Source organism: Protobothrops mucrosquamatus, unplaced genomic scaffold, assembly GCF_001527695.2.
Source record: "Protobothrops mucrosquamatus isolate PMUCROS unplaced genomic scaffold, P.Mucros_1.0 scaffold71, whole genome shotgun sequence".
Classification (NCBI taxonomy): domain Eukaryota; kingdom Metazoa; phylum Chordata; class Lepidosauria; order Squamata; family Viperidae; genus Protobothrops; species Protobothrops mucrosquamatus.
Window position 1 is genome coordinate 61323 of NW_015386449.1, and position 16083 is coordinate 77405.

The window sequence follows — 16083 nt, forward strand, 5'->3', positions numbered from 1 at the left end:
GTTCTAGATTGCTTCTCTCTTTGGTTAGTTTCCATCTGTTGCTTCTTGTCCTGCCTTCAGGTGCTTTGGAGAATAGCTTGACTCCCTCTTCTTTGTGGCAGGCCCTGAGATATTGGAACACTGCTATTATGTCACTCCTGGTCCTTCTCTTCATTAGACTAGACATACCCAATTCCAGCAGCCGTTCCTTATATGTTTTAGCCTCCAGTCCCCTAATCGTCTTTGTTGCTCTTCTCTGTACTCTTTCTAGAGTCTCAACATCTTTTTTACATCGTGGTAACCAAAACTGGATGCAATATTCCAAGTGTGGCCTTACCAAGGCATTGTAAAGTGGTATTAACACTTCAAATGATCTTGATTCTATCCCTCTGTTAATGCAGCCTAGCACTGTGTTGGCTTTTTTGGCAGCTGCAGCACACTGCTGGCTCATATTTAAGTGATTGTCCACTAGGACTCCGAGATCCCTTTCACAGTTGCTACTATTGAGCAAGCTACCACCTGTACTATACCTGTGCATTTGGTTTTTCTTGCCTAAATATAGAACCTTACTTTTTTCACCACTGAATTTCATTTTGTTAGATAACGCCCAATGTTCAAGATCCTTCTGTATCTTAAGCCTATCTTCTGGAGTGTTGGCTATTCCTGCCAGCTTGGTGTCATCTGCAAATTTGATGAGTTCCCCATCTATCCCCTCATCCAAATAATTGATGAAGATGTTGAAGAGCACTGGGCCCAAAACAAAGCCCTGTGGCACCCCACTACACACTTCACATTATACACTTGCTGATGTCATTGGGTGCTATCACTTTTAAGGGTAGAACACCTGTTTCATGAAGAGTAAAATAATTAGGCTTCCTGATAGCTGAAAAAAAGCAAAATCAAATGATTTATGTATACAGGCATTGCCATGTGTTAGAAATTTTGAATAAATCAAGATAGAGCTGTAATCCAGGAAATTCTAGCTTCTGGATAGCCAATTATTCAACAGGTCAGGTGGACGCTACTCAAGAAGTATTATACAGCTGTTATATCTGAACAGTTTTAACCATCATACGATAATAAAAGCAAAACAAACAGTGAAAAAACAGGAAGGGCTCCAAAAGGAAAACTGTATCCCTTTCCCCCTCCAAATTCTGTGATTAAATAGTGTAAAAAGGCCACAGTAGTTCTGGCTATAATACTGAGTGGTCATTGAAACATCACTCAATTAGAGGAAAGATATAATAAGACAGGTGATAGAAGAAGAGAGTTAAACCATAAGTAAAACACACCTTCTCACAAAAAGAGTGACTGTGTCAGGTGATCTAGAAAGAATCATGGAATTGAAAGGGATCTTGGAGGTCTTCTACTCCAGTCCTCTTGCACAGGACAGGAATACTCAGGCCATCCAAAATAAGTGGATAGCCAACATTTGTTTGAAAAAAAAAACTCTTAGCGATGGAGGATGACTCCAAGAAGCAGGTTGCTCTGCTGCTTAATAGCTCTCACAGTCAGAAATTTCTCCTTATTTTAAATTTGGATCTTGGTATAAAGCTTTCATCCACCAGCTCTTGTCTTTCCTTTAGGTGTGCTGAAAAATAAATCTACACCCCTTCCCTTTGTCATCCATGTTTTAGAAGATTGTTGTCGTACTCCTATTAGCCTTCTCTTCTTACCCATTTCTTTTCACTGTTCTTTATGGCTTTAGCTTCCAGTCCCTTCACCATCTTTGTTGCTATTCTCTTTCCATTACCTCAGCATCTTTTTTGTGTTGTAGTGACCAGAACTGATTACAGTATTTCAGGATGATCTGTCCAACACTTTACCACCAATAAAATGGTACTATCACTTCCCATGATCTGGTCCCAAGGCCCGTATTAATGCAGATCATGTCATTGGCTCTTTTGGCAGTTGCTATCTTATGCTTAATCTGTAATCTACCAGAATGTAGAGACTCTTCTCTAGCACTAGTGCTGAGCCACTTGCTACCTGCCTTGTACCTGTGCATCTGATTTTTCCTAGGTAATTTCAGAACCTAGCATTTTTTTACCATTGAAAAGCATTTTGTTAGATAGAGCCCATTTTCTAAATTTGTCCTTTATGCAACAAGATTTCATCAGCTGTCCCCCATTTTTATTTCTCTGGCATTGCTTATGGTTGGGCCTTATTATCTCATTTTTCCTAACCCTTTTGAATTATTCTGCTCAGGATTTTCATACATGAAATTTTTCTTACTTTTCTCCCTCATTTATGAAAATCAACCCTCTTGAAGACTAAAACACTGATCTGATTACCTTAATTCTCCCTGCCTGAAATACACTGAATTATAGATCATGTGTCCTTTCCTCTTTTTTTTTGAATGGCATATTAAATGTGATTGGCAGGCATTTGAGAAGCTAAGCACAATTTTCAAGAACAACTTCCCTCTATGCCTGAAGAGAAAAGTTTTCAATCAGTGTGTGCTACCTGCTCTAACATATGCCAGTGAAACATGGACACTTATCTCACAATCAATATAAAAGCTACGGGTGGCACAAAGAGCCATGAAAAGATACATGCTCGGCATTACAAGACAAGATGGAAGGACCTGCACATGGATTAGAGAACAAAGCAAAGTATACGATATCATCAAGAGAGGAAAAGAATTGAAATGGAAATGGGCTGGTCACATAGCAAGAAGAACTGATGGCAGGTGGACCAAGACAGTCGTAGAATGGATCCCACTTGATAAAAAGCATCCACAAAAGAGACCTAAAACAAGATGGATCCATGACATCAGCAAGTATTGCGGACCCAATTAGCCAAAGAAAGCACAGGACCATATTGATTGGAAATATGCAGAAGAGGACTTCATCCTGCAGTGGATAGACAGTGGCTAAAATGATGATGATGATAGATCATATGGCCACTGTCTGCCAAATTTCCTACAATTATCACTTCTTCAACTATTTCTTCCCTAGTAGAATGCATTAGACCCAATATAGCTGAACCTTGAGTTCCATCCTCCACCTTATGGATAATAAAAGTGTCTGCAAGGCACATAAAGAACCTAATGGAGCAGTTATTGCAATGTTTGATTCCTAATTAATGTGGGATAGCTGAAATTCCCTCATTTCCATAGCAATGTGTTTCCTGGACTCCTCACACATCTGAATGGTAAGTATTTCAGTTGTATTTTCTGCTTGAATGGTACACACACAGTATTGTCATTATTGTTCTTTTTTCTTTTAATATGTACTAGATGCTTTGGGCAGTTTTCACCCTTAGTGTCACAATTAAATGCAGGAATATTATTAAGAATGTGAAGAGTTCCTGGATTTGGGACAAAATTAATCTTATCAGCTTCTGCTAGCTGTTTGGTCTCAGATGTTAAAATCTTGTCCTCCCCAGTGAGCTAAGCAGATATAGGAGCTGCCTTGTGTTGAATATATTTCTTGGGACTAATTTTAAAATATATTAAATTCCTTGTGTTTTCCAGATGGAATCCATACACTCACCTGTGCTCTGATGCTGCTAAACACTGATCTCCATGGCCATGTAAGTATGGCTAATAAAAAGAGACTAACTTTGATTCTCCCCTAAGATTCCCCCTTTGATTCTTCTTTTATGGTAAATATGAGGCTACCTGGGAACACTAGAATAATTTGGAAATGAATATTGTAAAACAAATAGTAGAGGGGAGTGACTTAAACATTTCAATTAAATCTGGTTTCATGCTCCAGATAAAGCAAAAGACACTGCCAAATGTAGCCTTTTTTTAAAATATATTTTTGATCTTAGCTAGAATAGAAATTAAAATTATTTTCAAAATATTTGGTAACATAAAACTCCCAGGTTTCTATTCTTCACCTACCATAGGAATTAGCAATGTGTTTTACCTCAATATGAAGAAATTTTCAAGTTAACAACCAGATTTAACATGTTCAAGTGAAGGATTAGCCACTGTTGATTTGCTTCTTTAGCTCATCAACCCTTGAGAAAATCCTGAACCATCTTGACATATGAAGCTACCTGGAATGTCTGCATGCTTTACTATAGTTCATTAAGGTTATAATGAAATACAGGCTTGAGGTTTGAACAGCAATCCATTTTTCATTCCCTGCTTTACTTATTATGATGCTTAATGAAACTTAAGAATTTGTGACTCCAAATTAACCTAATAAATTATTGCCCTTCTGAGAGGAGACAGATATAATGATCCTTCAGAATACAACATCAAAATGTGTAATATTTGGGGGGGAGGTCTGATGTTATCCTACCACAATTGATATAACTACAAATCTAGAACTTAACATATAAAAAATCCAGAACTTCATATATTGTAAATAATTCCATTTGTGTTAAATCTCATAACAATGACTCTGTCAGACCTGGCCCAGTCTGATCCCTTAGGGGAAAAAAACCCTTGACTCCATTTGTTTGAAGTGAAAGGTACTTTTACTAAGAGATGCTGGTTGCAGTAAAGTCAAGTGGAATCTGAGTGTCCTGCACAACAAAACCAAACTATTTCTTTAAATCCCATCCCCCCCCGACCAGTCCAATCCCAGCCTATGTGATGGTGCCTGGATGTTTGGGGAATGCTGAGGTGTTTGGGCTGGTAACTTTCCATACTCAGGGCAAACAACCTTGAGGATGCCTTGGCACGCATCAATCCTGTGGTGATCTGCTTTTTTTCAACTGTTATCCCACCTCACAAATTCCCACAAAAAATGCATACAGGTTTATTGCTGCCCATTTATCCTCCCCTTATGCCTCCCCTCCCAGTCCTTTGATGGCAGAACACCAGCGTGGCGCCAAGCCAACGATGGTGGACCTGACAGACTCATTAAAAGATCTTTAATTTTGTGGAAATAAAGAATAATAAAAGAATAGGGCAAATATCTTTAAGGTTATCAATGGGAATTATGGGAGCCACTTTGGTGTAGTAGTTAAGCTGCTGTTCTAGAAACCAGGGGGTTGTGAATTCTAGTCCCCCCTTAGGCATGAAAGCCAGCTGGGTGACTTTGGGCCAGTCACATGCTCTCAGCCAAACCACGTCATAGGCTTTTGTTGTGGGGAAAAAATAGGAGAAGGAAGGAGTACTAAGCATGTTTGCCACCCTGAGTTACTTATAAAGTAATAAAGGCATGATAAAAATCCAATTAGTAGAATAAATAAACCATTCTTATGTATTAAGTAGTACAAATTGTCATAAAAAATAAAAACAAAGCTAAACAAAAACAATTATGAGGTTGGATGAATGTATCTGAAATTTAGCCCCATTAAATTATTTTTGTGTTCGTTATTGTGTATGCCTTCTGGCAACTGCCTGTACTGATCAGTTTTCTCAGCAAGGTTTTTTCAGAAGTGGTTTGACATTATCTCTTTCCTAGGTAGAGGTAAGAGAGAGTGACTAGCTGGAAGTCACCCAACTGTCTTTGCGCTTAAGATCGGACTAGACTCATGTTCTCCTGGTTTCTAGACTGGTGTCTTAACCATTACATCAAACTGTCTCTTGCATGAAATTCCTTAGTACTGCATATGCAGTGGTGGGATTTAGCCAGTTCGCACCGGTTCAGTAGAACCGGTAACTAATTTCTTTTCAGTTCGGAGAACCGGGACCCATGTGACACCTTTCCAGCTCCAGTATGGTCCTCTGTCACTTCCTCTGCCGCCGTGGGCAGTCTTACAAACAAAAGAAGTTTGTGGGGCTAAAAAAAAAGTTCAATCAATCAATTCCAAATTTGTGAGATCTGCCGCCCATCCTCGCACTAGTGCGGGCAGGGGAAGGCAGGCTCTGGCACGCACCCACCCCTCACCGCTGCCGCTCCACATCGTCCCATGCGTGCCCCTGGCTCCTCACCACCATCTCCCTTCCATAGCGCAGTATCTGCCAGGGTGACGGTGGGCCGGGTGATGCAGGGATGTTCACCACTGCTGTCACCTCCTGCCAGTCCCGTGTGTTGCCCAGGCGCCATTGCCCCATGCAGCTGGGTAGCCAATGTGCGAAATCGGCTGTGTCGTTGGGCTGCTGAGGCAGGGTCAGCTGTGGCCAGACCCTCAGCCGCCCCTCCGCCTCCTATATGGTCAGCCAGTTGAGGGGTTCGGAGAAGCAGCATCAACAGTAGCAGCAGCCGCCCCGTGAGAGCTGAGTGGACGGGGCCCAGGCCAGATGAGAGCCCCCTTGTGGCTGTCCCGGGGCCATCTCCACCTGCCCCAATGGGGCTGCACTGTGGAAAGAAGATGGCGGCAGCTCTGATCCCCCCCGCCGGCTGCCCCCCCTCCAGCCCCCTGCCTGGCACCCCTTCTATGAAATCCTACGTGACCACAGTGTGGATGAGAGGCTCAGCCATTGGGGGAGGCTTTCCTCCATGGAGGCGTCCCGGCCCTCCTGCCCCCGTAGCCATACCCCCTTGACTTCCCCCAGCCAGGACCTGCTGACCCCCACCCTCCTGCACCCACCCCAGTCTGAGATTCCTGTAGCCCCCCCACCTGGGACCTCCAGCAGTTCCGCAAACGGGAGCTCCTGCCCCCACCCCAGCTGATCTCCCGAGCAGCCCACCCTAACCAAGATGGAGGGAAGGCGAGGCAGAGAACCAGTTGTTAAATTATTTGAAACCCACCACTGTGTATATGTGAAATTATTCATGGAACATTTTGGTTTTGCATTAGTATAGGAATAGGCAAAATCCAGTTCCCAAGATAGTATCACTGAAATTTGATGACAAGATAGTTGGAATTTAATAAAATGACTCTGGCCCATGCAGGGAGAAAGCTACTTTAAGAGTGGGAATGAAAGTGAGCTGCTTCTAGGAGGCTTCCCACTCTCATCCTTACCCTTGAATCTGCAAAGGGTGGGCAGGCAGGCTGACAGGGATACTCCAATGATACTCACTCTTATTCCTGATTTTTTTTTTGTAACATTCAGTTTGTTAATTTAGTATTTTAAAAAAGGAGAACTTTTATTTTGCACATCAATAAAAGTAGAATTATGTGCCTTTGTTAGATGAAGGCTGAAATTTGTTGAGTACACTGAAAAACAATTACTTTAATAAAAAACACTTCACACCAAATAAACCAATTGCCTTGTAGATCAGTGGCATTAAATCTCCTAATTTGCATCTCTTTCTCTTATATATGTGGCATAAATTTTTACAGCTCAGTTAATCAATCAAATTTAAAGCTGCACTTCATTAAAACTCTTTACAAGAATACAGTCCTCCCAACCATTTTACTTTCAGTAATCAAGTTATTTTTTTTAAAAAAAAGTATGATCATTAAAATAGTCCAAGATAAGTAATTGTAATATAACACATCTATATAATAAAAGCAATGCAAATCTAATCCCAACTTCTTTTTGGAGATCTGTTGGGCCCCTACAGGTCATTTTTTCATTTGGAAAAAGTCCACGTTTTTGAGAATCATTTTTGAAGCACGTCCTTGCATTTCAAATGTGGTCCTTTGCTGTGAATATGACCTACTTAAAATCTACATTTCTGCCTGGATTTTCATCTTTTCTTATTGGCTTAAGTTTTCCTTCCCCCCCCCCACCAGACAACTTGGTCCCTTTCAATCTTCCTGCTGCTTCTTTGCCCAGATCTTTGGTTAAAGTGGTTGATGGAAATTCTGACTATTGTGGATCTGTCTTTATTGTTGCCCACTTTTGCCACTGTTTGTTCTTTACTATTGCATTGTTTTATTGTTATTTTTTTCTGTTTCTACTTAGTGAACCACATGGAATTAATGGGAGTTGGGCAGTATATAATTTTAATAATAAATACATTTAAATAAATAAAGGTTTTCTCTGATATTTGTCCAAGTCTCTGCCACCTTCCTCATTTTATAGAAATAAAAATGATGACATTTGTGAGGTATTTTGTCTCAGAACAACCAATTTCATTCAGTAGTAGAGCTGCGTGCGCTTGCCCACCACTCAAACAGAACCATCCCCTCCCCCCCCCGCCAGTCTGCAAAGCCAGAAAGGTTGGGGAACTCTGCCCTATACCATTCCAGACAAATGGCTGCCCAATCTCTTCTTAAAAGCCCCCAGTGTTGAATTTAATTGAACTTTATTTGGCCAAGTGTGATTTGACACACAAGGAATTTGTCTCCGCTACAGAAGCACTCGGTGAACATGCAAAGCAACAGATTCATCATCATCATCATCATCATCATCATCATCATCATCATCAATAAAAGGGGGAAGTAAAGAATAATAAATAATAATACAACAGCCATACTATATGGGTAAATATATATAGACATTAGACAGATGGAGCACCCACAACTTCTGGAGGCAAGCCATTCCACTGGTTAATTGTTCTCATTGTCAGGAAATTTCTCCTTAGTTCTAGGTTGGTTCTCTCCTTGATTAGCTTCCATCCATTGCTTCTGTCAGGCCTATCTTAGCTTGGACATTTAGGAAGGAAAGACCCTTGATTCCATTTGTATTGCAAGGTGTACTTTTACTAAAGCCAAGTGGTTACAGCATAAGGAAAGCCATATCTGAATATTCCCACGTAAACCCAGTGCATTTCCCTTCTCCCATTCACAATTGTCCAATGGTATTCAAACTAGGTGTTTTAGTAACAGTCCTAAAGTTTAGGGCCTCTGTGGTGGGTGTTCACATTCCGTTCTCATGCTTGTGTCTTTGGATCTGCCAGGCTGGCACTTCTGGTCCCTGTCATCCCCCCTCCCTCTATCCCCTTACTTATCCCACCCCCCCTTTTATGGCAGGATGCCATCGAAATGAAGCAGGACTAAAGAAATGCGATGACAGACCTGACTTTCTGCCCCCTTGAAAAAGTGGTTTATTCCTGAAACAGAAAAAAAACAAGAGAAATGGTTAGAGTTTACAAGGATTTCAGTGGGATTTGTCAGGATATTTACTGTGAAATTTGCAGAGGAATCTTGGGGCTCAAATGTGTTGAGCATCGACCCATTCAGTTCCAGAAGGGGGGAAATCCTTCCATGATATCAAGTATTGTATTTTTCCTCTATGTTTATGTGAATCTAAGATCTTTTTGACTTCAAAATGTTGATCTCCCTCAGTAAGGACAGGGGTTGGAGGTGGTTTCTTTGCTAGGCGTAAGTGGGAAGTGATTGCCAGTTTCAATAGGCTGCAGTGGAAAACTAGGTGAATGCATCTGAGGGTTTTTGGTAATTCTAATTGTACTGTCACAGGGTTGATAATTTTAATTATAGGGAAAGTTCCAATGTATTTCGTCCGAATTTCTTTGAGGGTTATCTTGATTGGAGGTATTTGGTAAATAAGTAGACTTTGTCTCCAATGTTAAAGTCTTTTGGTTTGGATCATTTGTTATTAGCTTATTTTTTGTATGTTTCATGCGTTTCTTCCAGCACTTTGCAGACTACTGGCAAGATGCTTTGTAGTTTATCGTTCCAGTCTGTTAATGATATATTTTGGGGATTGATTTGCAGCAGTTCTGGTATGACCATGAAGTCTTGACCCGGTGTAAAGAACAGTGTAAAACCAGTGCTGCTGTGGACTGTGTTGTTGTATGCTACCTCCATGAATGGGAGGTTGTCAGCCCAACTGTCTTGTTGGTAGTTAACATAGCACCTTGCTCCAGGACGCCATTTGTGCATTCATAGCCTCCATTCATCTGGAGATGATGGGAGTAACTAAATCCTTGCATGGTGCCCAGCATCCTTAGGAACTCTTGCCAAAATTGAGAGGTGAATTGAACTCTGCAATCTGAGACGATCCACTGTGGGGTACTATGGAGTCCATATACAGGTTGCATAAAGAGCTTGGCCAGCGTGCGTGCCAAGGGGATTTTGGGACATGGTATGAAGGGCATCTGTTTGTAAAAGAGGTTAATTACCACCAAGATCACCATGTTTCCTGTCCATTTGAGAGGCTGGCTCAGTTTGGGTTTTCCCTCTCTCTTAGTCTTTAGAAGGTTAGTGATAGGTAGTGCAAATGATGGGATGAATATTAACAAACTCAGAGAAAGCCTAAGAAAGATTCCATGGATGAAAATCCTAAAAGGAAAAACAACTCAAGCATGGGAAACTCTGAAAAATATGATCATAAGAGCCTAGTCCAGTACAATACCACTTAAAAAGAAAAGCAAGAAATCCAAGAAGAAACCAGCATGGTTGCACAAATATCTCTCTGATAAAATGAAAGATAAAAAGGACAAGTTCAAAAAATGGAAAGAGGGAAGTTTCTTTCAGCATATAAATAACAAGAAAAAATTCAAGGAAACGGTCAGTCCATTAAAGAGAGATGATGGCAAGGAAATAATAGGCAGCAGAGATAAAGCAGAACTGCTTAACTCATTCTTTGCATCAGTCTTCATGCAAAAAACAGTCCATATCCCAACCTACCAAAACCCTAACCGTTAAAGACAGATTAGAAATAAAAATTAAAATAAGCAAGAAAATGGTAGGAGAACACCTATCTAATCTTGATAAATATAAATTATTGGGACCTGGCAGATTACATATCAGAGTTTTGAAGGAGCTGGCAGATATTATCTCAGACTCATTGTACCATATCTTTCAAAAATCCTGGAGCACTGGGGGAACTACTAGAGGGTTGGAAAAGAGCTGATATAGTTCCCATCTTCAAAAAAGGGAAAAGAAAACAGACCCAGGAAACTGCAGACCAATCAGCCTAACATCAATACCTGGGAAGATACTGGAAAAAATAATCAAAAAATAGATCTGCCAACATGTAGAAGCAAATAAAGTTATAACTAATAGCAAGAATGAGTTTGTTAAAAACAGATCATGCTGAACCAATTTTATTTCATTGTTTGACAAAGTGACTAAATTAGTAGGCCAGCGAAATGCTATGGACATGGTATATTAAACTTCAGCAAAGTAGACCACAATCTACTTCTTGGTAAGCTAGAAAAATGTGGGATAGACAGCATCACCACCAGATGGATTTGTAACTGGCTACAAACCATATTCAATGAATAGTCCTTAATGGTACTACATCTACATAGAGGGAAGTAGGCAGTGGGGTATCACAAGGTTCTATCTTAGGCCCAGGACTCTTCAATAACTTCATAAATGACTTAGATGAGGGAACAGAAGGAGAACTCATGAAATTTGCAGATGATACTAAGCTGGCAGGAATAGCCAACACCCCAGAAGATAAGCTCAGAATCCAAAACGATCTTGGCAAACTTGAACAATGGGCCCTATCCAACAAAATGAAATTTAATGTGGAGAAAAGCAAGGTTCCACACTTAAGCAGGAAAAACTAAAGGCACAAGTACAGATTAGGTGAAACCTGGCTCAAAAACAGTAACTATGAGAGGGACGATCATGTAATTATGAGCTAGCAGTGTGCAGCACAAAAAACCCTAATACAATTCTTGGTTGTATAAACAGAGGCATAGAATCAAAATCACATGAAGTATTAGTATCGCTTTATAAAGCTTTGGTAAGGCTACACCTGGAATACTGCATCCAGTTTTGGTCACCACATTACAAAACAGATGTTGAGACTTTGGAAAAAGTGTAAAGAAGAGCAACTAAGATGATTAAAGACCTGGAGAGTAAAACATATGAAGAACGGTTGCAGGATTTGGGTTTGGCTAGTCTGTTGAAAAGAAGGACTAGGGGGGACATGATAGCAGTATTCCAGTATTTGAGGGGCTGCCACAAAGAGGAGGGGGTCAACTTATTTTCCAAAGCACCAGAGGGCAGGACAAAAAACAATGGTTGGAAACTGATCAAAGAGAGAAGCAACCTGGAATTAAGGAGAAACTTCCTGACAGTGAGGACAATTAACCAGTGGAACAGCTTGCAGTGAGAAATTGTGGGTGCTTCTTCACTGGAGATTTTTAAGAAGAGACTGGACAGTAAGTTGTCTGAAATGTTATAGGGTCTCCTCCTTGGAGAGGAGGGGTCCCTTCAAGATCCCTCCAGCTCTATTATGATTGAAGAATTGCCAATAGAAATTGGCAAATCCCAGGAAGCTTTGGAGCTTACAGGTATGTGAGGTTCCCATTCCAGTACTGCTCTCACCTTTTGGGGGTCCATTTTTATCCTCTTATGGGAAATGGGGTAGCCCAAATAATCAATTTTATTTTTGTGGAACTCACACTGGGAGAGTTTTGCATATAGCTGGGCGGCACAATTTTTTCAGTTCTGCTCTAATCTCACATGCTCTGCCATAGTCTCAGTGTAAATCAAAATATCACCAGGTAAACTAGGACCCCTTTATATAAATATTCACATAGGACTAGATGACCTCCAGGGTCCCTTCCAACTATTATTATTATTATTATTATTATTATTATTATTATTATTATTATTATTATTATTATTATTATTATTATTATTATTATTATTATTATTCCAATAATGCAATCAGATTTCCTTGCACCCCAAGGAAGGTACCACTAGTTCTATTGGTATTGTCATGAGGATCACAGGGGGTCATCATCTGTCCCATTGTCACTCTCTGCCACAGGGTTGGGGCGTTTGGCCAATGTTCCCTCACCATTGCTGGGCGGTGGGATGAATTCAATACCTCCACTCATTTAAAGTCTGTCTCTTGAGATTTTGTGGAGCCTTTGCCTCTTTGCGTGGGACTAGGTGCCAGTTGGGGTGCTTGGCAGTCAGCTGCTCTATGATCCTCCTTGCTGCAGCGAAAACAGCTAGTGGGTCAGCCTGGATCCCACTTCCCTGGTTTTGGGGCTTCCTTTTCTGTAGGGAAAGATCATCTCCACTCTCAATTTGCCCAGCCATGGTATCTACCCAGATCAATCTCCACCTCATCAGCCAGGACGTACCAACTTTGGAGAGTTCGTGGTGCACCTCTGGAGAGACAAGTGTAAAAGATCTCGTTGCTCAGGCCGTCCTGGAAGCACTCAATCAGCATGTGTTGGGGCCAGTTGGCTAGCCTACAAGCCAGGCTCCAAAATTCTTGAATGTAGGCAGCCACAGGTCATCTGCCTTGCCTTATAATTTTGTTCTTTATTCGGTTGGCTAGGGGGTCTTCAAACCATTTCCTCATGTTGCCGTAAACCTGTCAAAGTTACGTAGTTCCATCACATCATCATTGTGGAGGGTCACCATCACTCTGCTGTTTCGCCTTCCAAAGCCATAATTACACTCCTCACTCTACTCTACTTCAGCAGGTGGGCCCCATGTTCCTGCATGTAATTCCACACTTGGATCAGGAAGAACACCAGTTGCTTTTGGTCACTGGGGCTGGTGGTTGATGCTCCTTTCTCCATGGAGGGGTGGCCCATGTCCTTTTACAATTATCCAATTGTATTCAAACTAGGTGTTTTGATAACAATCGTAAAGTTTGGCACCTCTTTGGTGCCATTCTCACGCTTGCGTCCTTGGATCTGCCAGGCTCTCTTCCAAACTAGCACCTCTGGTCTCTGCAATCCTGTCATCCCCTTCCCCTATATCCCCTTCTCCCTCTCCCCTTTTATGGCAGGATGCCATCAAAGTGAAGCTGGGCTAAAGCAATGCAATGGCAGACCTGACAGTTTCTTGTTCTGCCTTCTAGTGCTTTGGAGAATAGGTTGACTCCTTTTCTTTATGGCAGCCCTTTATATTAACCTGCCACCTTCTGATTCTGAATGCTCCTCCCAAGGGAACTTGGATGAGGTATTACAGGAGATTCCCTTTCCTCAGAACTAAGCTTTTAAATTGCAAAACAAAAAACCAATTAACCAGGTTTATCAGACCAAAATGATTTTGGAGTGCAACCCCAAAATTGGAGATATGAAGAATAAAGAATAGAATAGAATAGAATAGAATAGAATAGAATAGAATAGAATAGAATAGAATAGAATAGAATAGAATAGAATCTTTGTCACTTTAAATCTACACGAATCATTATATATTAAAATGAAATGTTGCATTCAGCTCTCATATATGTGGATATATATGCATATACACACATGTATATGACACAGAGAAACATCCCAGTCTAGTTGGAGTGTATACATATACATGGGGGGGGGAAATCCTGCGAATTTACAAGATAGATGGCATAAGGAACAAAGCTGTTTCAGAATCTAGTAGTTCTGCTCTAAATACTTCAAAACCTTCTCCCAGAGGGGAGCAACAGAAACAGACTGAAGTGGGTGTGTGGTTTCTCTAACAATGCTTTGAGCTCTAAGCACATAGTGCTTATAAGCAGTGTCCTGAATAACAGGATGCAAATTTCCTATAAACCTCTCAGCTGTCCTTACCATTCTCTGTATGGACCTTCTATCTCAGGCACTGCTGCCACCAAACCAAACAGTGAAGCAGTTTGTTAAAATGCTCTCAATCATGCCTCTGTAAAAAGTGGTCAGGACAGAAGGAGAACGTGCTTTCCTCATCCAATGCAGGAAATGCAAACTCTGGTTTACACACTTCACTAAAGATAACGTATGAAGAGACCAAGTCAGATTGTTAGTTATCTGCTCCCCCAGGTGCTTAATACTATTGACCACCTCCACAGCTGCAGCCTTGATACAAAGCATTTTTAGGTTTCCTAATTATCCCAAAGTACTCTAACTACTCTGTGATTAAATTAAGATATCTAACAGGAGAGTATGATCTGCAGTTAACCTGCAGTTTATTTATTTACTTTATCAATCAAAGTTAAAGACCTCCCATTTCACTCACAGAGCAACTCTGGGCAGTGCACAATTTAAAACACAAACCTATAAATATGTTTTAATAGAAGGCAGTTACAACAGGAATAAAGTTTAACGGGGGAGGGAGATTCTTTAGGACACTAGCCAACCCCCAAAGTTGAGTGTTTGTCTAAGAGCCTCAAGCAAGTCAGGAAAGCCAGGTCTTCAAACTCTTCAAAAGGCCAGGCAAGTAGGGCCTGACTTACTTCAGAGTCTGATAGAAATGGAGGATTAGAAGAATAGAAAATATCAGAAAGGGTGAAATTCCTCCTCTCCCCAGGCTTTTTTCTATATTTTATATGCCAAATGTACCTTACTAGATTCAATTCTCCCAGGATTTGGGGCATTTGGGTTTTTGTTTTCAAGCACCATCCAGAAATCTGCTACTAAATTCACTGCTTCTCTGTGTACCTTCAAACAATAGCTGCATGATTCCCATTAATCCCTGAATCTCGACTTCCTGCCTGTCAGACCTGCCCCAATCTGATCCCTTAGGAAAGAAAGACCCTCGACTCCATTTGGTTAAAGCAAAGGGTTCTTTTACTATAGATGTTGGCTGCAGTAAAGTCAGGCTAGCTCTGAGTTTCCTGCACTCAAAAGATACAGAAAGCTTTCCCCTCATCCCAGCCCTCCGTCCATGACTAGTTCATCTTCAGCCAATTGGAACTCGCCGAGGTGTTTTGAGAATGCTGAGATGTTTTGTGGTAATCCGCATACTTTTTCAGGGTGCTTGGCCTTGGATGCTGGTATAAACTGGTTCTGAGCTGCTCTGGCCCTTATCGCTTGTCATTCCCCCCTCCCTGTTTCCCATCATGTACACACAGAGCTTTATTGCCCATCCATCCTCTTCCCCTCCCCTCTAGCTCTTGATGGCAGGATGCCTGTGAGGTGCCAAGCCAAACCTGGCAGACCTGACACTGCTTTTCTTTGGAAAAGAATAATGACTTTAAACCTATAGAATACCTAAGATTGCCAGCTCACCAACAGGCTTTTCACTGTTACACAAGGGAATAAATAGTGTTATTTCCATATTGGGCATGAAAAAATAACTGTGGATGATCTGAGATCACTTTCACAGAAGAACCTTAGTTGTGAACAGAAATTCTAGTTTGAGCTAAAATTACTCAAACACAAAATAGATTTAGCATGCCATGTTCTATTTGTGAGAACTAGGCATAAGTTACCACAGACAACATCTCACAACTTTTCTACCTGGAGGAGATTTGGCAGAGAACTTTTGAGGTCCCAGATTTAAGTTCCTTTGTAAGTGAGATGGTTGTGGTGATATGATGAAGGTGTAAGTTTGGAAGGCTTCTCTGAATTGTAGCCATTCAGTAGTACATGTTGACATTAATTTCTTTTTGTTTATTTGTTTTTTTCTCTTTTCTTTGTCTCCTGCTCCTGGATCCTCTACTTTTACTGTATTGTTTAACCTTTCTCAGGTGGTAAGTTCAGTCACTAGAACATTTTTATAAATAAATTTGTTTAT

General features: G+C 40.9%; 1 protein-coding gene across 1 annotated transcript in view; it reads left to right on the forward strand.

Moving 5' to 3' along the window:
- The window catches only part of PSD2 (pleckstrin and Sec7 domain containing 2), a 63123-nt gene that overhangs the window by 11747 nt on the left and 35293 nt on the right, over positions 1–16083 (forward strand). The window contains exon 6 of the mRNA XM_015812148.1: positions 3458–3516. Coding sequence (XP_015667634.1) covers positions 3458–3516 — 59 coding nt within the window. The remainder of the gene's footprint in view (positions 1–3457; positions 3517–16083) is intronic.